General features: G+C 39.2%; 1 protein-coding gene across 3 annotated transcripts in view; it reads right to left on the bottom strand.

The window, feature by feature from the left end:
- Window positions 1–2,418: 2,418 nt before the first annotated feature.
- jakmip2 (janus kinase and microtubule interacting protein 2) overlaps window positions 2,419–25,250 on the bottom strand; it is a 35,559-nt gene continuing 12,727 nt past the window's right edge. Inside the window, exons 2-24 of one of the 3 annotated variants that reach the window (XR_005709298.1) lie at window positions 22,288–22,535; window positions 19,952–20,206; window positions 19,398–19,640; window positions 18,609–18,818; window positions 17,375–17,473; window positions 17,042–17,188; window positions 16,786–16,926; window positions 13,810–13,866; window positions 13,307–13,429; window positions 12,973–13,101; window positions 11,586–11,669; window positions 11,276–11,338; window positions 10,763–10,861; window positions 9,362–9,463; window positions 9,137–9,190; window positions 8,980–9,045; window positions 8,812–8,880; window positions 8,377–8,454; window positions 7,892–7,942; window positions 7,345–7,497; window positions 7,178–7,243; window positions 4,143–4,966; window positions 2,419–2,448 (exon numbers count right to left, since the gene is read on the bottom strand). Coding sequence is in view for 2 of the 3 variants with exons in the window: in XM_040151509.1 (XP_040007443.1) it covers window positions 4,694–4,966; window positions 7,178–7,243; window positions 7,345–7,497; window positions 7,892–7,942; window positions 8,377–8,454; window positions 8,812–8,880; window positions 8,980–9,045; window positions 9,137–9,190; window positions 9,362–9,463; window positions 10,763–10,861; window positions 11,276–11,338; window positions 11,586–11,669; window positions 12,973–13,101; window positions 13,307–13,429; window positions 13,810–13,866; window positions 16,786–16,926; window positions 17,042–17,188; window positions 17,375–17,473; window positions 18,609–18,818; window positions 19,398–19,640; window positions 19,952–20,206; window positions 22,288–22,416 (2,691 nt within the window). In the remaining variant the exon portion in view is untranslated. Of the gene's footprint in view, window positions 2,449–3,934; window positions 4,967–6,704; window positions 6,782–7,177; window positions 7,244–7,344; window positions 7,498–7,891; window positions 7,943–8,376; window positions 8,455–8,811; window positions 8,881–8,979; window positions 9,046–9,136; window positions 9,191–9,361; window positions 9,464–10,762; window positions 10,862–11,275; window positions 11,339–11,585; window positions 11,670–12,972; window positions 13,102–13,306; window positions 13,430–13,809; window positions 13,867–16,785; window positions 16,927–17,041; window positions 17,189–17,374; window positions 17,474–18,608; window positions 18,819–19,397; window positions 19,641–19,951; window positions 20,207–22,287; window positions 22,536–25,250 lie in introns of those variants that run through there. The other 2 variants (XM_040151510.1, XM_040151509.1) reach the window with 2 other exon arrangements.

The raw sequence follows: 25,250 nt of genomic DNA on the forward strand, positions 1-25,250 counted from the left end.
GGGAGAAGTGCTTATATAAATGCCCATGAACCTGATGTAGTCAAAAAGGGGGAAAAAAAGGAAAAAAAAGATTGGCAAACTGAGGTCAAAGCAGGAGAGGAGGAAGGAGAAAAGTCACCTCAGCTGCTTTGCACTGTACACCACAATGCTGATGTAATTCCCTACTAATCACAGATTTAGATTGTAGTAAGTCACTGTATCGTTTTGCTCCTTTAAATGACTTAAAGACATTTGTGCATTGCAAGTTGGCCATTTACTGATTAGATGGAAGAAAAGATTAGAAGAAAGCAGACAAGTGCGTTGCCACTCTCACATGTTTAATAGGTTTATGAGTCATGAAGTCAGTGTTCCTAAAGAGCTGAACAGACCAGACTGGGCAGCTGCTTCCGCCTGGGATGGTTTGGCTGCTGACCAGCTGCTGCAGAAATAAGGTTAAAGAGCCTCCAAGGATGTACTGTGTATGTTACTCGGAGGATTTCAGTTGTGTATCCCTTAAAGTGAGGCAGGCTTTCTAACACACAGTGGCACAGAGGTTTCCATGTTATCCAGAATGACTCATGATTAAAATATGATCCTTAAACCATCCACCCTTTTCTCTGCTCGATCAAATGGTGCTGGAAAAGCATCTACAGCTGTTTCCATTAGAACTTAACACATATGTCATCAAGGACTATAGGTTCAGAAACAGAGAAACATGCAGAGTTTAATTTAGATTGCAGGAAAAATGCTACACTAACACAGTTCATTGGACTCTCTTTTTCATTTAAAACTTTATTTCCCCATTTAAATTAGTTTTAAAAGGCAATTATTCAGTCAGTGCACACTCTAACCTGTGAGAGTGACCTCTGTGTGGATGGTGAAAGGAGGACAGATAGAGGCGCTTTTATGACAGACATCCTTTGGCAAGGCTGATCCTCAGCACAAAAACTGGCTCGACCCCTGTTCTTGTCTGGCTTGGCAAGGACAGTCGCCACCGGAGTGAAAAGATAGACTGTTATCCTGGACTGACTCTGCTCTGCGCCCTGCATTGCTAAAAAAAAATTAAAATTTTTTTTTTTAAAAACCCCAAAATGTGGAAAAGCCCACTGTTTAACAAGCTCGTGAGACAACGGAAGCATTCACTGCGTCAGTGTAGGAAGGAATGTTATGATTCTAATGATTTACCACAAGTCTTAAAACTGTTTCATAACACTGAGCACTTGCATGACTAAGCGGCAAATTTATAAAAAAAAAAACTTAAGATATCACACAAAAATGATTACATTTGCACTGAAGAATACTATTGACCTTTAACAGCACTGTACAGTGGCTACAGTACCCTTAGTATTTCTGTCTATTGATTATAAATGAAACACGTGCAGAGCTCATCAGATGGAAGAATAACCAATACCAGCCACAGCTCAGAGCCTATTTCCATTTTACTGACCTGAACAAAGCAGAACTCCACTAACCACGACTACTGATGACAGCTGCTAACAGACACTGACAGGAGTCAATAAATAAAGTGCGACACAAACCACAAAATGGTGCATATTATTAAATTCAACCCTGTTAACACGGATACCACAGTCAAGGTGAAAAGTTCGTTCCGAACCTTGAAAAAGTAGTTGACAAAACGTTCTCATCTCAAGTACGATTTAGTAGCTGTTCTGGAGCTTTCGACTGTATCACATGATCTTCAACACATGGAGCTGCCCTGTTCTCATGGAATGGTAAATGTTTAAATTTCAATTTTTTTGAGCACTTTGTTTTAGGGGAAAGCTCGCAGAACAGCGTCTAAATGGAGCTTGTGGTGAGGTTGTTTGATCAGCTGCTGCTTCGAAGGTCAAGAAAACACTTTCAGTTTCAACATTTCAGCCATCGTGGATGAGAAGGCCTTTAAGTGCTAAAAAGAAGAAAATTTTAACATTTACAATTCTTTAACAACAGACCATCTTCTGAGGTAGGCTGTGTGATATGATCGAAACCGCCAGAACAGCTACTAAATGGACCTTGACGTGATACTATAACTGACAGCAAAAAATGTAATACATTGAGACACCTTTTAAAAGATGGATAACAAAATAGCACACAGATGTATAAATGAAACATTTTTCATACTGTATCTTAATCATTTTAAACAGAATATTAAAATGAGTTTCTTCACTTTCCCCCCAAAGTGGACATAGAGCATTTTGAAATATAATTCTAGTAGAGTAAATTATACATATGACGAATAAAGAAATGAGATGAATATCTCAAATGTACACTGGCTATAACTAGTTAACATTGTATGCAGAAAAGACTCACATGCATTGATATGGGGAATTGAAAATTCTGTGAACTTACTGTGGAGTTTGGATGTAGAAAGGAGTAGGATGCTGAAAGTTTGGAAGAAATGTAACGAAGCAAAAATAGAAGGAGGGTTAAAAATGCTCACCCCCAACACAAAACCTTTGCCAAGCATACCTGTAATAAAGATGTGAAAAGAAGACAATTTAACCTTCAAGGTCAAAGGCCATGATTTTTTTTTTATTTTTTACAGCATTGCTCCTTTTTTTCTGTTTATTTAATAATCTAGACGAAACTAGGAGGAGGGTTTAAATTCTCGCTGGAAGACAGACGGGGTAAAGAGTTAAAAAAAAGTCCTCTGTGAAATAAAAACAAAAAAAAACAAAAAACATACATCACAATACATGATTATAACAACCGCCTGAAAAAAATAACTGTTAAAAAGGAAAATACAAGCGGAAAAAAAGGGGAAAGTGCATTTAAGGCAACTGCTAGTTAGCTGAGTTTGCACAAAAATAGTCTCAGTCATTCCCCTCGGTAGGTTAAAGTGAGTGGCGTGGGTCGTATTAACTGTCAGCTATGTAATGAGATGCCAGAGAGAGGCTACCCTAGACCTGCGAATGGTGCCAAAGGGGTTGGTATAATGGCAGATACATTAGCTCAGGTACATATGGAACAAGCACGGCCATCTTGTAAATATTGCAGGGACTGGGCAGAGTTAGCTGGACAGAGAGAAGTGGAGGAGGTGTAGCGTTGCATTCACTTTCTCCTGTTTCATTTTGGGGAAGTGGATGCCTAAATGGCCAGTAGTATTCAGTAAAAGATAACTGTTAGTATCAAAGACATTTTGGTTAGTAAAAAAAGAGGGGCAGAGAGAGAGAACCTGCAATGTTCTTGAGAAATAAATATGGGTGACGTTACAATGTGTTTTTTTCCCTGTATTTTCAGTCACGTGAAATTCAACAGATGAATTTAGATTTTGTCCATTTTTTTTTTTTTTTTTTGTGGACCGGGAAGTACCGATGACACAACCGTTAGACCGTTAGAATTTAAACCGACCAATCATTCAGCCGGAAAGCTGATAAAGATATTTCGCAAGGTAGTCTGAAAATATTTACAAGTTTCCTCAGAGATCCTGTAACGTCAAGTCAAAAGGGCGAACCGAAAGCCGCTCAGGTGAAACCGGCACCCCCTGCTGGTCAACCAGAGCAACACACCTTTAAACAGTAGAATAATGTCTCCAATATACTGAACGGGAGAGAGGGAGGAAAAAGGAATGGGGAGGCAAATATTCCATTATTCCACACACGTATTCCAACAATTTTTCGGTTATAATTTTCAAGGAAATAAAGTAGATCTTTGCAGCCGTCACCACAATAAGACAGAGCAAATTTATACCCCTCTGAAGGTACAAACTGGCAAGTAAATCAACTGTTCAAGCTGCTTCGGAGAGTCAAGGAAAAGTGAAACTATTCACAGAAATGAAAAGGGGGAGACTACATGAAAGAATTCGGACTCATGTACATATCAACAAAAGTATATATTACAGTACAGGATAGGGATGTTTTCTCGGTGGAAATCGTGGGACACAGTATCTGAGTGGTGGGAGCTGTAAAAAAGAAAGGAAAAAAAAAAAAAGATAACCAGAGAGTAAAGCTCTTACAGTCTGCTGGCTTTTGAGAAAAATTAAGAGGCGGTTTGACAATCCGTAGGTTTTCCTGTGGAGATCCAGGCTGGATCAGAGAGCGTCATTTCCCCTGTAATCTTTTCTTTCTATTTTTATCTCTCTTCACTCAAGTCTGTCATGTGTGTCCAGAGAAGACGTGTTAACCTGAGTGTCCTGTATCCCTCCCTTTCGTGTCTGTACATACCACTCTCTGCAGTGTAGTTCTGTCTTTTTCCAGGTGTAAACTCTGGAGATACCAGGCAGTCTGGGTAAGCACCATCCTGGGAACAGTGAGAGCAGGCCAGCCGGTGAAGACACCATGTCCCGAATGTTCCTTGTCATAATCTGACCTGAGACCAGTACTGTTCAAGCGGGCCTCTGCACTCGAAGGCCCTGAGTTGGCTCCCTTCTATTCACCGAGAGGTTGCATTCGCAAAGAGCGTCCTTTCAGGTTTGGAAAGTAAAGGAATGAAGAGAAAAAGAAGAGAAGCTGTGGTCTGGTGGTTTGTTTGCCTTGTTCGTTGTCTATGTGTTTTTCTGTCTGTTTTTATTCCTGCTGTGGCTAAATCGTGGTGAATGACATATTATTACCCTGCATGGCAGAGAGAACATTTCCCAGGCTTTGGTTTGGATTTGTCAAAGCATGTGCGTGTATGTGTGTGTTTGCATGTGCATGCTTCTATATACGCATGCTTGTCCGTAAACTGTATGTATTTAGGTATATGTGTGTGTGTCCGCATCTACTGTAAGTCTTTCTCAGCTGTTTGGAGAGATGTTTAATGTCCAACATCGCTTTAAAAAAAATCCTGGGCAGCATCCTGAGATCCCCATCCCCATTAAAAAAAACAAAAAATGAATAAAATCTGAAGTGTGAACGTCCACGGCCAACACACGACACATCCACCTTATACTAACAGCAGTCACTGATGTTCTGACACTAGCAGCCACTGTGACACACACTGTTCCACGCTTGTCCAGAAAATAAATATAACTGTAGTCACAAACAAGATCTCCAAGCTGACACACCACCTGAGAGACAGACAGAGAGGGACACAGAAAGAGAGAAGTCACAAAGAATTACAACAGTCAAAAGTACCGTGTGCCAAAGCAAATTTAACATAACCTGCACATTTTATAATATTGAGCAATCTATGTTTATTGTGTTCTTTTAGTATTTAACAGTGTTTCAGTAAATCTGTTATTAGATTCAGCAATCGAGAATCTTTCAAATAACTGAAGGTAACGAAAGTAAATTGGTACAGTAGACTTAATGAGTAATCCATACTGTTTTCATACTTTCCAGTCTTATATTACTCCAAGTGTGGCTTTTTAATATACTCATGGCAGTTCTTTGATAAATTCTCTTTCTTGCTTGTGTGTATCCACGATTGTTCCTTATGTCCCACAGAGAACTGTCACTGGACTGTGCACTCCCCCTCATCTCAAGTGAGCGGTCTAGCATCTTTCAGCTGGTTGTTTTGGTTTCACGGCCCGCAGCTTTACTGTTTTGGCTCGCTCTCAGTGCTGTCATCAGCGCTGTTTCCAGCTGAAGCAGGCAGCTGCTTTCAGGGAAAAATGTTTGATAAACACTGCCCGGTACCAAACAGCAGACAAAGTTAGCGACTTGCTTGTGAACACATTGAAGCGTTCAGCAGCTAAAGCACCAGATATTTTTCCCAAGAGTCGGCGGACACCAAAACAGAGCTAAAAGGCAAGTGAATTCATTCTTCAGATGGCTAGAGACATGACTCCAAATAAATGCTTAATTTGCTTCTGCATCAGCTGGATGAGAAAATAGGAAATTGTTTGCTATCATGTTAGCCATAACAATTTTATTAGATGATAATATGTCAGTGCTGTTTTTGCAACTTGTTGCGTTTCCCCCAAGTGGCTGAAAAACCTATAAATGCAGGAATGAAGGCAATAAAGGTTTGAAGAAAAAAAAATCGCGAACTGAATTTTTCTGACCATTTACAAAACTGTACGCATAACTAAAAAAAAATGGGTTAAAGAAATATGGGTTAAACAAATACACAATGGGGGGGTGACGTTGATGGCACTGTTTGATTTCTGAGATGTCTGCTAATATGGAAAAAACACATGAACATCAACAGAAATGCACAAGATGTAGAAAGAGAAAAGGAAGAAGGAATGGAAGTTGAATATTTCTAAATCAAGGCAAGGTAAAGCAAGTGCATGTTTAGGAAGGAGAGTAAGCAGACCAGGGTCATTTTTGCTTCTGGAAATTACTCACATTGTGAGGGCAAAAAAAGAGCATATGTTACCATTGTTAAGTTTGTAGTTGGTGTATAGTTTCTGACTACAGATTTAATGTTAGTGTGAGGATTAAGTTTAATTAAGATTAAGATTTAGATTAATTATAGACAATATAGATACTTTAAAACATAATGGACAATGTAAACTCACTGGCTGATTTTCAATGTATTACGTGCAACATCTACGGTTCTACTAGGACACTATTTTTACTTACTAGATTAATTTAAAACTATTTCATAAAATAATAATAAACTCCTTGCTGTTATTCTAAAATTCAGAAGTCCACATCAGGAGGTCTTAATAATGCTGAGCGCTTGTCAAGGCCAATTCAGGCAGAGTAGCCTGAGAATTCCCCGTTTTTACTTTCGCAGCTTCACAAAGCCAAAGCACTTGCTGTGCAGGTTGTGCCTTAGCAGGAAAGTATTTGACCAAGGTCCAAAAGAGAGACGGTGGTGGTTTGAACTTTCTACTCAAAGCCCACAGGACTCACCTCTGCTACGGGACACGCCAAAGACTTCAAGGCCAAAGGATAAAGGCAAGAGAAAAGAACAAGAATAGAAACAGAAACTGTAGAAAGAAAGAAAGGTGAAGAAGGAACAAAGAGAGTGAGAGAATTAGAGGAACACTCAAGATATGTTAGCAACAGCAGAGACCCAAACAGAGATTCATTGTAAAGAGAAACTGGAGCCGTATCAAATATGAAACCATATTTTTGAGTGATACTTAAGTAAGAATCTGATCTGCTTCACGCCATTTGTACTGTGTCTATACTGTTACTCCTAATTCCCTTATCGAAACCATCACAAAATTCAATTTAATAGTTGTTCGACTGGCTGTAGGGTGAAGAAAATGTGACTTCATTGTGACTGCCTTCAAGCAAAGATCTTTTAATTAAATAATGTTGTAGCATTTCATTCACTTTTTTTTTTTTTTTTTTACAGAAACACATCAAACATGGCCTACCTTTTCCTCCAGGTCTTTAATCTGCCTCCTCTGGATTTCTGTTTTGTCTTCAAGGTCACGAATTCTCTGTAAATATACGGAGAGAAAAGGGTAAGGAATCTGTTTCTTTGTGGAGAAAAGCTCTATCATCACACACATATCTATCACTGGGGTTGACGTGGACGGACCTGGTGCGCCTGGTGCAGCAGCTCCATCCGCTCCTGGAGGATCTGGCAGTCGTACTCTCGACTCTTCCTCAGCATCTGCCTCCTCAGCTTCTCAACTGCTGTCCGCAGCTCGTCCCTCTGAAGCTCATCCAGAGGCTCACCGTACTTTATCACCTGGAGGAAGGAGACCGGCATCAGACAAAGTAGACACCATGGTGGATTTAAAGGAAAAAGAAAAACTCTCCAAAGCCTACTAAGAATCTAATGTTTCCTATAAGCCACTGTTTTTCTATCTGTTTTCATAATATCAAAGTCTCCATGGTCCATGTAAATTGCGGTGATATTTGCATGATCAAGGCTGCGTGTCAATTAATAATCATTTTTGATGACGTATTTCTTGACATTTTCTAAATTGATTTGATATACTTCTCGTCTTTCAGATTACATAAATGTGACTGAACCGGTTATGGTATTTACAAGAAGTTGACACCAAAAAAAAAAAAAGAATCTTTTACGAAATTTTGTTTTCATAACAATAAGGCTGTTATACGCTGGGAAATGAAAGAACCTTATCCTGCTGCAGAGCGTTGTATAGCGTTGCTTCCAACTCCTGGATTTGCTGTTGAAGGGAGAAAAAAGGGGCTTTTATTACCCTTGATGTCATATACACACACACAAACACACACACACACACACACACACAAAACATGACTATACTTGTAAGGTTATTGCATTTATTTATCTTCTTTCCTGGGAAGTATAACCCTAACCCTACAGTAACTATTACATACCAAACCCCAACCCCTAACCTTAACTTAGTCAAAATTTTAACGATAACCCTTAAATTGTACAATCTTAACCTGAAAGTTAATGTCAATACCTGTCAATGCCTGAATACAGTCATTGCAGTCAATGATCAGCCTCATGGGCTGAATACTGGTACCCAAATTGGACAAGATGTTGTGTGCCCAACCTGTGACTGCTTGACAGTGTGTTTTGGCCCAATAATGTGATGTATAAATGGCACACAAACACACAGACATCCACACATACCATGTAGGCCTGGTCCAGGGCCTGTTTTCTGTAGTCCAGCTCTTCTTCTAGATATCCTTTCTGTTTACAGAACATTTCCTGTACAGAATAAGCAGGTCAGGGGTGCAAAATTTTGTGTCACTGCCCTTTTTTTTTTAAAGCAGGGTATTTAATAGGACCATAGAATTAGTAGATGAGTCCAGCCGCAGTTCATCTGATTTTCATGAAGTGCCACAAAATAAAACCAATGCCAAACTCATTTGATACATGTTGCACATATCTTGAAAGCAATGGAGTGCAAAATAAAGTGTTTTGTAATGCTTGTAATTGATGTGAACAGATTAAAAAACATAACAGGCCTACCTAATAAGTATTACTGGCAGCTTCAATCGTATTACAAATCAAAACCGTGTATAAAAAAGAAGTATTTTCCTGTTGGGGATTGTTGTGACCCACCATCTCTATCTCCAGGTCCATCATCTTCTGGTGCAGTGCTGCCTCTGTTCCCTCAATCTGTTGAATCCACTAGAGGGCAACAAACAGCAAGACATGATTCAGTGCGGCACAAACGATTTTGTCTGCTGATTTTTTTTGATGTGATCTGACTTTTTATTTGGAACTTACTTTCTCTGCAAGTGACAAAACAGTGCTAGCCTGAATAATGGCCACCTGCTCCTCATTTCTTAAGTTCTATACAAAAGGGAAAAAATAAGTACAGCTTGAATTAATAATGTGCCTGTTTTAGCATCATAGGGCGACATATTAAATTCATATGACTTACCCCATTGTCTCCCAGGATATCTAGAAGTTTAATGAGATCTGGTATGCACACGTCCTGTGAGGAAAGTAGATTAAAAATCAGAGGCATACAAATAAAATTTGATTTATCTTTAGATTTTTCTTTTATTCAAGACCTTTTTTTCCCTGGCATGAAAAGATCGAGACATCTGCTGTACCTTATGATAAATTACTTTGCTAAGGCATAAAAGTTCTTTTCACCACATACCTTCACCCCCTCCTTCATACAGTAGATCTGCAGAGCACTGACTCCCTCAGAAAAGGGATGCATCCTCAGGTGGTTGAATGGAGGGGTCCTCCTCTCACGCTCCTACAACAGAAATGCACATTTCATTATAGAAAGGACATGCTAACTTACCCAAACTCTCATCGCCAGTGCTTCTTGACTCAGTGTCAGACCTGGGTGAAACAGTCTTCTCGGTTTCATTGGCTTGTTTTTAGGCTTTCCTCTCAAGAACAATGACAGCATTACTCATTTTTTTCAAACAGCTTACAGTGATGATGATGTTTAAGTTTCAGTAGGTGGTGCTCTTTGCTCTGTTCAGCCATGAAAATGCTGACTACCCATAGTCCAGACAAACTGCAACTGCTGCTGAGGAAGCCTCAGACAAACACCTGATAGCAATGGTAAATAGCTTTATGTTAAAATTAAGTTTAAAATCACTGTGATTTTGTATCAGTTCATCTCGACACTGACAGACTGGTGGGCTGCCTGTCTTTATGGCTCAGTGACTAACTTGACAGGCAATTTCAACATAGGAGAAAATGGTACTTAATTAGGTGTACTACATGCATGTACTACACTTGAGTGCTTTATATCCAAAATAAAGGAGTGCGTGCATGGGTCAGCACACTGAGTCATTCCACAACATGGGACATTTCACTTGTTAAACTGATGTTGCTCTCTACCATTTGTAAATAAAATTCTTCTGGCCTTCATTTGAAGTTACAGAGGATTTGTAAAGACGTAAAAGAAAGTTGCAATAAATACAACATTGTATTTTACTTCCCCCAACCTTATAAATGGCTCAGTGTTTATACTTTGACAAAAATATAAAATCTTGGAAACACCGGCCTCCCATAAAAGCAGGTTTTGAGATCACTGTAGCGGGAAAATAGCTCCTTTGTCCTGCCTGGAATATCCAATTTTGGTTTAATTTAGTTTAGACGAGATCTTCTTTTTGCCTAACAGACGAAAACAATAAGATGATAAAAGATTTACAATGCATCATCATCAACAGTAAAATGTTAGTGAGATTTCTCCGTATTTGTGGGATAAATATGCTGACAGGATTTTTGGAAAGACTAAAATGGGTTTTAGAATTTGTTATAGTGCCTATAAAACGGTCTGAGGATGTGCTCCCAAGATAGTGAAATATTATTTTGGAACTCAGCAGTACAGCACAAATAAAATAATTTAGACTGCCCCTGCTGGATCTATAACCCACTTAGTAAAACGTGTTTGCCTCACAAGACTCTTATTGGGCTACAAAAATTCTGAAGGTCTTTTGGGAATCAGTATGGCAACTTTAGGATCATCTGGACTCAGCTCACAGGAACTTTTATCATGCTGTAACAAAAGCTTGGTAGTAAACCCTTTGTGACTCACCTCTAGCTCCAGTATCCTAAACTCTAACAGTTCATTCTGGTCTTTGGAGTCTTGTAGCTCCTGCTGCAGCCGACTGCACTCTGAATCCATCTTTTCCACCTAGACACCATAAAGAATCGGAATGAATGAGGAGACAGGTTGAGTAAGTTGTCCACACATTTATATTGTAGCTACACTAGGTGTTGGAAGTGAATATAAATGTAGGAAACTTCCTCTATTAAATGCTAATTACCACATGTACCATCTATGCCACGTGTCATCAAACTGATAAATGCCAAGGTGCTTAGAAAAAATTCATAGTTTTTTAGGGAATTATTAAGGTTTTTAAAGGATACAAGTCCTGTGCAAGAAGAAAGTAACTAATCATGTGACAAACCAATGACTATTTAATACACTTCTGACAAATCAGAATCCTCAGATTATAATTTTTTAAGGGTACAATCCACACTGTCACAAACATTTTTTGAAATACTGTATCTGTTTGATTATTGGACATTTTAAGTGGAGCCAGACCTTCTCTAATAGCTCCTGATTCCTACGTAAGAAGAGCTGCTTCTCCTCCACCCATTTGGAGTCCTGGTATAGGACAGAGACAGTTGATGCTTTAAATCACAGCTATTCAAATAAGTAAAAATATCATTTAACACATTTCATTTCATTTGTTATCTTAAAATTTAAATTCTCTCTTTTTTGTTGAATATTTTACCCTTAGTTAAGTAAAAAATTAAGCTTTTCAAAAATAAAAACAACATATTTCATATTTTTTCCACTCCAATGTGTACATGCAAGTGCTTTCATTCATATGTGCGCTTGAGTGTCCTACCTGTCCCTTCAGGTTCAGTTCCTTCTCCAAGTCCTCGATTTTGGCTTTATACCTGAGAACGTCTGCATGGAGCTGCTCCTGAGCCTGAAACATGAGAAAAACAGACATCCTTAAGCTACTAGAGCACAGTTTCCCCATGCCAGTTTTGCCAGGGGTGCATGGAAAATTTAAAAAACATAAATGTGTACAGATTGATATTTGTTCCTTAAGTCTTGTCTTATCCAACCAACAGTCCAAAGCCCAAAATATTCTATTAACTGTAATGTAAGACCAAGAGAACCTATTAGAGAACCCTGCCTTAAAATAGCTTGTCAATGATCAAAGTTTGCGGGGACTTTTAAGGCTGTAGCTCCCACTCGATTGGTCGAATGGTTGGTCAATATGCACTCGATCAAATTCTCATTGGTAGAACAATCTCCAGTGTTATTTTCATAAGGAGAAAAACGCTACATCAATGGCCATCCAGAACTAATCTAATCGTTTATTTATCATTAATTTGGGATAATAAGGCTACCAGGTAGAGTGCACTCAGTGCACTGTGGCTGATTTACTTAATCTACAGATAACTTGCAGATCTTTTTTTCAATGCAACCAATCGACCCGTTGAAGAGTAGGTTCTATTGCAGTCACCAAAGATTCTCTTTGGTTTACTACAGCCCTATTGGCTTTGTACGTTCTTTCCTCATATACCGGTGGAGTCACAAATGTGCAGTTGGGGGTTGCCAGAAATTTCCTCAGGGAAGGGGTCCTTGAGGCTTGTCAACTAATCAGAAGGGGTCCAGTTTTAAAAAAGGCTAAGAACCACTGTACTACAGGACAACCTACTGTACTTGTTTTTAAAATCATGTGTTCAGATAAATGCTTCAGTTAAGAGATAATCAAATTCTGTTCCCACAATTATTATTAATTATGGCAGCCATATGACACAAGATCTCTGCTATGACCTTGCTTCAACCAACATCCAACATAACTGACTGGGCAAATTACAGGACTTAAAAATTTGCTTCCACTAAACTGCTAAACTTAACAATGGGGATCAAAATGCCTCAGGACTTTACAGTTTCAAAGCCTTTAGCAACTTTTTGAATTACATTAGTGGTTAACTATTCGGAGATGCATCGTACTTTGAGGGAACTGAAGATTGGAAAAACAGTAGATGTACAAGTTAAATTCAATTTACTAGTCATTTCTGATGGTATCTTCATCTTTTATAGTTTTATTTCACCATTTTTTTCTTTTTTTTGTTGCTATATGATCCGGTCTTAAACTGATGCTTGCAATGTTGTTATAAAAGATAGTATAGGCGTAACCAGAAGTTTTTAAAGACAAAATCGAACACTGGTTGAATTGAAATTAAAATAATCTTCTCGCTGTGTCCTGTTTGTACCTTGGCTTCCATCTCTGCATCCAGTATGCCTCCTTTCTGTTCCTGCAGCAGGGCATAGGCTCGCTGTAAAGCCTGGTACTCTCTGGTCAGCTGACGGAAACGCAGCTCTGACTCCTCATTGGCTAGACCCTTGTTCAACACACACACACAACTTTAGAGTTTAGAGGCTATGGTTACATTGGTCTAATATAGCGACACTGAAACTTAAGGGGTTTAACAGAGGTGATTAAAGCTAAAGATATTGTTGTCAGTGTAAATGTAGTCATCGTAATACTACAAAAAAAGAAAGGTAAACTACACTTGGCGACATAACGAATACAAGGTAAGCTCTTACCTCATCCAGGTCTTCCTCAGGAGTAGCTGGAGTTCTGTCCATCCGGAACGAAGCAACTGAGGACGTCTCCGAATCCAGTGACTCTTCATCATACCCGAAAAAGGTGTCTACCACGATGTGCCTCTGCAGAGAAGAAAGTTCAAAGACTTCCAAATCTAAAGATCTCCAATAGAATAATACACCTCTGTGGCAGTATCATTATATCTGGCAACAGATGTGAATGCAGATTTATGAGTCTTGTTTCCTGTGTTATTACAGGAGGTTTTGCTATCAACACTGACATCAACATTAGACAAAGTTTTATGTGCCGTGGTAAGCATCTATGAAAATGTTGTTGGAAAGGAGTTTTACAAAAACAAAGTACCACTTGGCTCCTCAACATTACTCATTTTGTATTTTGTAGAGTATGTTTTCAAAGAATACACTGTCACAGAATTATTTTTTTAAAATAAAGTATGAGCACTTTAAGATAATTAGCCACTAAGAAATTCAATTCTTTCTACCTTTATTGGCCTCGAACTTCTTTTATGCCTTTTCTTTCTTAGTAGTTTTTCACGGTCCTGGAAAAACAAATGGAGAAGAAAAAGATGAAACACCACTGTAAGATTAGCATGTCCTTTTTTTCTTTCTTCTCTTTTCAAACTAAATAAAAGAAAAAATAAATCAAAAACAACAAGACACTGAAACAAGCCATTTGCACAGCCGTGTTAAACAATATACACTGGACTTCAGAGAAAAAAATTCTAATTCATAGAATATGATCTGGATCTGTTCCAAATTTAATGCGTTCTTGGGCCAATGCCCCATCCTTCCACCAAGTTTGGTGCAAATCAGTTCAGCAGTTTTTGCATAATCCTAATGACAAATACACAAAAAAAACAAACAAACAAACCAAAAAAAAAAAAAAATTAAACTCTTTACAAAGTTCACTGAGGACTAGATGTTGATATAGTTAAGTCAAGTTTTCTTCATCATGACAGCAGTTTTTAAGTATCCTTAAAAATGTTGAAGATGGTATAACAACTTGAATACTTCACATGATTAAACACATGCACAGATGTTGCCTTGTGGTTATTGCCGAAAAATTTTGCTAATTCTCTTTATTTTAATGTATTTTTATTCTTTTTATAGAAGTGTGAATTACAGTATGATGCTTTATCCTTTAACCTGCATCATCCTTGTATCATTTACCATTTTCATTCCTTTCCAGTGAACAAAAGTTTGTTTTCTGGCTGCTGTGAGCATTTCTAGCCCCTATTTCATACATCAGTAGTTTTGTTGTGATCATGTGCTTGTTAAGCCTGAGCTATGGGTTTGCAGTCTGATCAATGGGATTATTACTTTATTATATTTAGAAATGCACTGATCGGCCACAACATTAAAAACATCTGCCTTATATTATGTAAATCCCCATTGTGCTGCCAAAACAGCTCTGACTCATCGAGGCATGGACTCCACAAAACTTTTGAAGGTGTCCTGTGGTATCAGGTACCAAGACGTTGGCTTCAGATCCTTTAAGTCCTGTAAGTTGCTCAGTTGGACCTCCATGCATTGGACTAGTTTTTCCAGCACGTCCAACAGATGCTGATCAGACTGAGATCTGGGGAATTTGGAAGCCAAGGCAACACCTTGAACTCTTTGTCACGTTCTTCAAACCATTCCTGAACAATTTTTGCAGTGTAGCAGGGCGGCATTACCCTAGTGAAAGAGGCCACTTCCATCAGGGAATACTATTGTCATGAAGGGATTTACTTGGTCTGCAACAATTTTTGGGTATGTGATATGTGTCAAATTAACATACACGTGAATGCGAGGACCCAACGTTTCCCAGCTGAACATTGCCCAGAGCATCACACTGCTTCTTCTAGCTTGCCTTCTTCCCATAGCGCATGCTGGTGCCATCTCTTCCTGGGGAAGAGATGGCACCAGCATGCACTCGGCATGCACTCGGCTGCACTCGGCTGTCCACATGATGGAAAAGAAAATTGAATCTATCAGACCAGGCCACCATCTTCCATTGCTCCATGGTTCAGTTCTGACGCTCACATGCTCATTGTAGCCCCATACACAGCGAGCTGCGATGCACTGTGTGTTCTGACAGCTTTCTATCAAAGCCAGCATTTAGGTTTTCAGCAATTTGTGCTACAGTAGTTCTTCTGTGAAATCGGACCAGACGGGCCATCGTTCATTCCCCAGTTGGGCTCAATGAGCCTTGGGTGCCCCTTACCCTGTCGCCAGTTCACCTGTTATCCTTCCTTGGACCCATTTTGGTAGGTACTAACCACTGCGTACCAGGACAACCCCACAAGACCTGCCATTTTGGAGATGCTCTGACTCAGTCATCTAAGCATCACAATTTTGCCCTTGTCGATTTTACCCAGATCCTTACTGGTAGGGAATTTTCTATTGGATTACGCACGTCAAGCCTGGGCCTTGAGGTCTCAGGTAAAACAGCAGCAAATCTTTCTGAAAGGTACACTGTCTTCTCTCCTTGAGAGGCTGAGCAGCTGTCTGACATTATTTGGGGAAAACAGAACCATTGTGATAAAAGTAAAGCAGCATTGCTGTAGTAGCCAATCTCAGAGATGGCTGTTTTTACCTGCCTAGATGCCATAGATTGGGATCTGCTAGAATCCATGGGCATAGTGTGATAACAGTGGCTCCAGACAAGGATGCGCTGACGTTATAATGCATGCAGGCTACATGCAACGTGAACTGAACTAACACGGGTAAAAGCATTTCCCTGTTTACAGGGTAGAGAACCAGTAGACTAACTCCACACACTGTAGAGGCATTGAGTTTGATCATTTCAGGGTGTAAAGTATTTGCAGAATAATCTGTAAAGGTTAAAACACTGAGCACAGGGGACTGAGCTTTAGAATGGAGACGGCATCATGCACATAAACTTGTATTGATAATTGCTCCATTCTCCTTGGCCAAGCTTCAATAAATATTTTCAGCATAAGGCATTTTCTTCACTGACGAGTTGACCAATAATCAGCGAGATCTCCACAACACTTACCTTGCCCTATTTTCCTGTTTCCAACACATCAACTTCAAGAACTGAAAGTTCACTTCCTGCCTAATATATCCCACCCCTTAAAAGGTGCCTTTATTCACTTTACCTGTCAAGTGGTTTTAACGTTATGGCTGATCAATGTAAGCTACAAAGAGTGCCTGGTTACAAGTACGATAATTTGATGCAGCAACAGTGGTGGTAATATATACTTCAAGTTGTCCTTAAAAGACAGTAACAGGTAGGTGACTGCAGGGTATCACTGTTTACTGTTTTTTAAATAATATTGAAATTAGTAATAATATGAATTTCAAGGCGATTAGTAACTTCAGGTTTCCACGGGCTCAGGATTTTTACACCCATAACCCCAAATGCCTATGCTGCAAAAATTACTGAAAGCATAAAAAAAACCTCAAACAAAAATGCTAATTTGCAACATCAGCATATTGAAAAAAAAACGTACTCTTGCCAGTTCATCGATCATGCTTTGTTGCTCCAGGACTTGAAGCTTGAGAAAGGCTATTTCTTGGTCATCATGGGCTTGGTCCAGGTCATTGAGAGACTTGAGCTTCTTCAGTGGAGGATGGGAGCTAATCTTCTCCTTCTGCACACACAAAACATAAAGAGAGAGACAGAAGACCTCAGATCATCCATCTGTCATTCATCTGCCCCTCTTACAAAATGTATTTATGATGGAGCTAATGTGACTTTGTGCCGACCATCTCAAGGTTCTCCTTGGCCAGGCTCTTGAGCTTCTCCTCCAGCTTCTGGAGAGTCTGGGTCAAATCATCATTCCTTTTATTCAGCAGCTTGTTCTTGTCCAGCAGAGGCTTGCACTGTTTCTCCGACTCTCGAACTCGCTTCAGCTGTTGGGCAGAAAAGGACACAAGACATATTAAGTGGTGGCTGACATGACGAAGGTGAGAAGCAAAAGAAAGACTTGAAAACAAAGTCTGGGAGATTTGAAGGAAAGACAGAAAGATAAAGGTGAATGACAGAAGGAAAAAAGAGTGGGAGACCCTTAATTTTTAAATACGTCATTTTTATCATACTAGTTCATTCCTCTCATCGACCAGCAGCGAATTGCGGTCCTCCAATTTGCGTATAGTTCCATTGAGTTCAGCAATGCGCCTCTGGTTTCTCCTCATGTCCTGCAATAAAAAAACAAAAAAAAAGGTGCTTTAGTGGGCATAGGCCAGCCTCAGTAATTGCTATTGAGAAGGTAAGGGTATTTAGATTTTATGGACCCAAAAGATCACCCTTCCTGCCATCCCACGATTAAACTATCACATGGGCAGGAGACAGACACAAAGGATCTATATCTCCAAAAACCAGAACAGATTTTAGCATGTCAGAGAGGTTTACGAATAAGAACCGGGTGGATTAAAACAAAACCAAATGGACACAAGGCAAATAACAGGAATACCAATCTAAAATCTCCATGGAATGACAATGAGTTCATTCTACCACGAAAGACCTCAGATCTGATCAGTACTGACTGTTTTGCTTCCCAAGGAAAGGTAATATCAAAACAACTGCACTTATCACCAAAGATTTGCCTCTCTATCTCTCTATGTCTCAGAGGCGCACACAAACTAATTTTCTCCCCCTTTGGATAAGTTAAAGGCCACATTCCTGAAGCAATATAACTTGAGATCACAATTGTTCACGCTACAGTGCATAGCATGATCACTTTCTAACCACAGGCAAGTACAACAACTTAGTAGTGTGTTCAATAATTCTATTGGTTGAAGCAAAACTTCCACATTAATATTGGTGTAATTAAGTAAGACTTCTGGGAAATTGGAACTATCATGTTGTTGGAAACTGTCAATAAAATAAATTAACTTAAATAAAAGGCCAATGAAATTACTAAGTCTATGAGAGTCAATAAACAAGTCATTTTCATGTGCATCTCATGGACATTAACTCTAATCGAATTAAAATTAAATGTAAATCTTGTGAGTTTTGACCCACAGTCACACAGTTGATCATGGAACTTTGAAAAGTCATGATTAAACTCTGCATCACATCTCTCATGCTCCTGGCAAGATTTGAGCTGATTATGTGTAATGGGATCCTTGTCTGTAAAAAACAATCCTCTTGTTCTCAAAACACTTTGTTACTTCAGCTACAAAATGGTATTTACAGCAAAGTGAACAAAAAAGTGGGTTCAAGAGGTCGGAAAAGAGGAAACGTTTCTCTCAAATCAATAGGTTGACATGGATTTTTTTTAAAAGCATGCGTGCTCCGTGAAACTTCTCCTAGTGCTTCCTTTCTCCTTACTGGGCTGCCACAGTGCTCTGCTCCATCTCCAGCTCTGCCTGGAATCTCTCGTTTCGGGCTTCCCAGGCCACACTCAGCCTCCTTGACAAGGAACAGTTGCTCATCCAGCGCATCCTTCTGAAGCTGCAGCTTCTGTAAGAACCCTGTTGTTGATTCCAGTTCCTTCTCTAGAGCGAAAATGGTGCGGTCTTTAGATTTGATTTCATCCACCTGTAGTGAAGGAGAAAGAAACAGTGGTGTAGTTAAGAAATTAATGTAAGGATATCTCTTGCTTTTTTTACGGGTGGTGTTTTTGTTTCTGATGCCATTCTACTATAGCTAACTTATCATTCACCTTATAAAAAGATAAGAACAGTTATTATTTTGATTCTAAGTCATTTACAAAGTAAAAATACCAAAGATTCTCAAGTTTTCTGCCTTTTGTCAGTTGCAGATTATTGTAAATTAAATACCTTTGGGATTTTTTTTACTGTTGGCAAGACAAAATAAGCAACTGAGAGATTATTTTTTTATGGGATTTTATGGACTAAATTATTAATTGATCTATTAACAAGAAGATTTCATAGATTAATTTATGACTGAAATGAATGTAGCCACACATACTGTATGTGGTCATTCAGTATGTTGAAAGTTAAAAAAAAGTTTCCCTGTAGCTCTATAACGAACCCATTCACATGGTTCACAAAAGAAATGTAGCTGATTTAACACGTTTTTTTTTAGTACTTACTAATATTTTGAACATTATATTTAGGTCAGTTGTTAAGTATTTAGTATTATAGTATTCCTTACCAGTCTGCGGATGTCCCTCTCACAGTCCCACTTGATCTTGGAGATCTGCTCCTGGTGCTGCTGGTGCTCCACCCGCAGGTCGCCAGCCTTCATCTTGTCAGCCTGGATCATGTTGCTGAGAGCCTCATCGGTCTGCTTCTTAGCAGACTTCAGCTCCGCTATCTCCTGCAGAAGCTTCACTCTCTCCTGATCAAAGAAGCGACGTGCGTCCTCCTTGGCTTCCAGGGTCAGTGCTGTGCGCACCTGAAGAAGAGAGGGAATGTTGATATAACTTGACTGAATTGGAACATGATTTTTTTTTTTATTATATTTTGAGGCAAGGTGTACTTTTGGCAATCAGTACTTCTTTCTAGTTCTCCCCCCATTTGGTGATTTTTATTGGAACTGATGCTGACTGTCCTGCCCAAAGTAACTGTCGTGGTTCAGATCAACAGCTGCTGCTTTGTGATTTTGTTTTGGGTGAAATATATTTCTGTATATTTGTTTCCCGACTGAAAATCCTACATTTTCCTCTGATCAAAGACTAACTTCATTCTGATATCTCCAAACCTCACCTTCTCTCCGCTGCCATCCCGCATGGCGCTCAGTGCAGCTTTGAGCCTCTGGTTCTCCTGGTCTTTGATTTTGGCATGGCGGGCCAGCTCCTGCTCATGCTGCCGTGTCAGGTTTTCCCTGAGAGCCTGGAGCTCCTTTTGTTTTTCCTCATGCCACTTGGCCCGCTGCTCTGTTAACATGGCAGTGTGACGGTGCTGCTCCTGCTCTCGCACCCTCTTCACCTCCTGCACCTTGTCGCGCTCCAGCTTGCTCACCTTTGAAAGGAAGAGGAGAGGGGAATTATGTATGTTACATATGTGACATAACTTCTGCTGTACTCCAAGTACAGTAAATTTGTGTTTGCAGTCAGAGGTTTTTCAACCCTCTGCGCTCACAGACTTCCCAGGAGCACAACTGTTAAGCTCATGAGTCAGCATGTGCAGTGAAGTCTGAACATTTGGAATCCACCGTGGATAGAACAGCATGCATGTAGCCTGAGAGGTAAAATCCAGGGCAAAAAAAGGTCACAAATCACATGGGCATAATTTCCCCTGTGAATGGGACGAATGTCCCCCATCACGCCCTAGCATTAATTAAATCTCAAATGTAGTTGGGCTGCTTCAGTGTGTGTGAAATTCCTCAACCTTGTCCTCAATGACAGTTTTGCACATGTAACCCAAAGCAAACTAAGTAAAGTTCTTTTCCGTACAACATGTGCTGTATGTACAATGTCAATATTTAACTTGCTCAGCATACTTCAAGGGGCATGAAGATGTATATTAACAAGTACATTGTAAAGGCGTCACTGTAAAATCCACATAACAGAAACACATATGTACTGTGGCTGTGCATTAACTCTTTTGGTAATATATTATAATTTACTGCATGAAAGCACATACAGCTCATGCGGTGCTTTAGCATTAACTGAACACATGCCGGACATACATGCAGGTCATGTGAACCAGTCAAGGATGTGATATATGGTATAATGTCAAACGATGTACCTGTGGTGTGAACGGGTAGGTTCAAAGGTTGCTGTAAAGATTCCATTTTAAGTTTTATATTTTTTGGGACCTTAATTTATTGAGTTACTTTTAAAAAAAAATAACAAGCTAATGTGACTTCAGACTTCGTGTAAGTATTAGGCTCAAATATATTAAGTTTACATTGAAAGTCACCGATAATGTTTCAAACATTTGGGGAAAAGTAATGCTCTACAGTACCTTGCATTTTGAGCGCTTCAGACTTTTTGCCATTTGTATGCCCTTTCAATCTAATACTAGACAGGCTCCGCTAATGCTTTCATTGAGATTTGATTAAACTGTAATGTACTGTACTTGATTTAGTTGAGGTTAAAAGGCTATCAATAATCCTGTTCTTTTTTCCAACCAACTTTCACACTGATTCAAGTGTGTAGGTTTGGTTTCAGATGTAAGTCAGAAAATAAAGTGAAAACTATTTCCTACCTTTATGTACATTTTTGAATTTTTTGAATGTATCACAAAGCAAACTAAGTAAACCATTCTTTTCCGTACAACATGTGCTGTATGTACAATGTCAATATTTAACTTGCTCAACATACTTCAAGGGGCATGAAAATGTATATTAACAAGTACATTGCAAAGGCGTCATTACAATATCCACATAAGAGAAATACAGTACATAAACACGGGTGACAAATAAAAGGAAAACCTGAGGTAGAGACCATCTTCTGATGGGAGCCACACTACTGTCAACATGTTGACATTCGAACCAATGAGTACTGACTAGTCATTCGTACATTATTACATGAGCACTCAGTTGTCATTACTACATTATCACATGGGTACTCAGTACTCATTGGTGGCACCATGGCCATCTTTGAATTCGGCCTTAATTTTGATCTCAACTACACACCTGTAAGGTTTCGTGAAAGTCGTGACGCTATCGTGGTGACAAAATCTGTCCACAGACAGACTGACAAACATATAGACAGACACATGAGCCTCAGCCAAAGTACTCAAAACCACCTCTGTGGCAGTTCCTCCAGGAGTGTCTCCAGGATCACATTTTTGCACGACGACACGTGCGCACACGCACACACACACACACACACACACACACACACACACACACACACACACACACACACACACACACACACACACACACACACACACACACACACTCAGACTCACAAGATGAAAACAATACCAGCCACAATGAGTGGAGAAACATTAAAGATGCAGATGCTTCAACACAGGTGCACTGCATGGTACAATTAACCAGTTAACATCCAATCATGCTCTGTGGCATGTAGAAAGCGCATGTGTGACATAAACTAATCAGTTATGCTGTAAGTTATGCTGTACAGTACCTTGCATTTTTCTTGGTGTAGCTCTATCTGAATGTCAGTCAGCTTGGACCTGAGATCTTCATTGGCTGCCTGCAGGGCAGAGATCAGCGCTTCGGGCTTCTCGCCCTTTGTACGCCCTTTCTTGGCCATTGAATCAAATACTAGACAGGCTCTTCTAATGCTTTCATTGAGACTTCACAGTATCATTCCAAGGCGCTCCCACGGTTTCCAGGTCCTCCTCTTCCTCATTCTCCTATCATAAACAAGGGCTTGGGGGTGGAGGAGAGACAAAAAGAGACAAACTGAAACATAGCACAGACTGCAGAGGTGTCATAATTGAGACTTTTTGCATGTGTGGACTTTTGCATGCTGATGTTCAGCAGGTATAATGTTCACCATGTTCGCCATCTTAGTTTAGCGTGTTTTCATACTAACATTTACTAATTGGCACTAAACAAAAGTACAAAGCACAGCTGAGACGAATGGATTTGTCATTAGTTTTGAAGGTATTTCTTCATAAACGAAAGTTTTGGACAAGTTATATTTTTGACCTGATGAAAAATTTAAATTCCTAAATGAAAATTTAACAAATGTACTACAATTGATCCTGAGGGGAACCTAAATTTACTAAGTTTCATGGTAATCTATCCAATAGTTGTAGAGGCAGTTCACTCAAAACCGCAAATGTCAACCTCATGGTGTCACTGGAGTAAAAGTCAGGAGATAACCAAAGTCTTTTGGATTCATCCCCTGGAGAAATCTAGATGTCTGAACCAACTGTCATGGCAGTTCAGCCAACAGTTGGTGAGACATTTCAGTCTCGACCAACGTGGTGAATCAAACAACCTGCTGACATTAGCATGGCTAATACAAACTGGGGGTGAAGTACATAAGTAAGCCTATCCAATTGCTTAGAAGAGCAGTGAAAGAAAATGAAGAAAAATGTGTTTAAGACTGTGACGCAGGGCCTGAAGAGAGATTCTCTATGGTCAATTTTCCTGCTTAATAACAGAATGAATGTGCTTGTTTGTATGTAGATGGATGGAAGGAGGGAAACATTAAAAAAAAAAGACCATGTTAACACAAAGTGCATAACGTTATTTTCTAGATTGAATTCTGTATTGCTATAATCATTCTCAGTTTCTATGACTTCATTGTTACAAATTGTCTTTGATTTTAAGAAAAGACATCACATGCACATCATATAACAACGGCATTTATTTTTTAAAAAATTTTATCAAAAAAAACTATCTTTTACAACAGCTGTCATGCTTTTGGGTTTACACAAGAATGCTGGAGGACTCCATGGTACCACAAAGATGAAGTCTACAAGAACAAGTCAATTCACCTATACAAAATATTGCATGTAATGATTTTGTAATAATTTTGTAATAAATCAAATTTTATGTATATTTTTAAATATTTTTCAAAAACAACTATAAAGAAATGCACTCAGTTGAAAGTTTGTTAGGTACACATAACTGAAAGTAATGCAGTCTAATGCAGTTAATAACAGTTAGTATTGTTTTAGAGAGGGTTGATTCAACTTTTGGAGGCTCATTGTGGAGGCTGAAGTTTGTGGTGTCGTTGAACTATATCGTTTCTTATAGTACTGAGAGGTGTTTCTAATATTTAGTCAGCCCTCACTGATATAAATAACAGAAACACATCTCAGTATAATGCAATACATCTCAACAGCACCACAAACCGCAGCCACCAGAAACCTGAATGATCACCCCTTTAAAACAGTTTCAGCAAAAACTGAACATATTAACCTTGATGAAGGTATTACTTATTGCAGGACTGCTGTAAACTTCTGTATTTAGGAATGACAACAGAAAGACACCTCTGGAGGCACACACATAATCTTGGATCAGGACTTTTGTAACCTGAGGAGAGATTACATAATTGTGACTTAAATACTAGGAAAGTAAAAAATAAGATTTTTGACCTTTAAAGCAATTAACCACTAGAAAAAACTATTAACAGCTGTGCAGCGTTAACCACTGTTCCATGCTACCTCCTGGAAAATGCATCATACCAGAATTTATAACAAAATAATATAACCTCAATAGAATCACTGTGAAAGCGAGACACATTTATTTGAGTTCAACTTTGAAATGTGAAAACAACCTGAAATTAACAGATGAAAAGCAGAATATATGAAATGTTCACTCAAGGTATCTGACACATTAAATTAACAGCGGTAGCCTACTGTAATTCACAAGCTTCCTACTCAAAATAATGAAGGTCCTGGTTCAGAATGATGAAGCAGATCAAATCAAAATGTTAATATGAATTAATATTTAAATTGTAGAGTCTTCAATTTGAGTCATCATGTTGGTCCCTGATGAACTACAAAAACCAACAGTCCACTCGCGATCATACAGTGAGTGTACGGAGTGATGGGCCTTGTCACTCACAAATGATCTTTCGCTGAGTACAGGCAAAAGTTGCAGGAGCGCATCAACCAGAGAACGGATAAACTTTTCCTTTTAGCCGAAAAGCAACAGTGAGATACACCGATCAGCCACAACATTAAAACCAGTTACCAGTTTTAATATTGTGGCTGAATGCTGTATTTATACAGTAAATATATATATTGTATATACTGTATGTAGGGGTCATTTCAGTATATGTTTTCTTTTCGAACAGGAGGACTTACAAAACGACTGGAGCGGTAGAGATACTCTTAGACGAGTGTACAGTAGTAGGCTGCTACAATGTTCCATGAGAAAGTTTGTTTAAACAGAATAAGTGCCAATATCAATAATTTCTGAGGGAAACGGAGTGAAATTTCTGAGAAACAAATGAGTGAAATCCCGATCATAGTGGATGAGTAGCGCCAGAGGAGTGATTTTTGGAACATGTGGTTGTCTGGTTATTCAAGGTCAGTGTTAATCCTTCCTGCTGCACTATTTGCCTTTTCGTCATGTACTGTCTGAGGTCAGCTGAAAGCCAATGATGTGCTGAATGCCACAGAC

This window comes from Xiphias gladius, chromosome 17, assembly GCF_016859285.1.
Source record: "Xiphias gladius isolate SHS-SW01 ecotype Sanya breed wild chromosome 17, ASM1685928v1, whole genome shotgun sequence".
NCBI lineage: Eukaryota > Metazoa > Chordata > Actinopteri > Istiophoriformes > Xiphiidae > Xiphias > Xiphias gladius.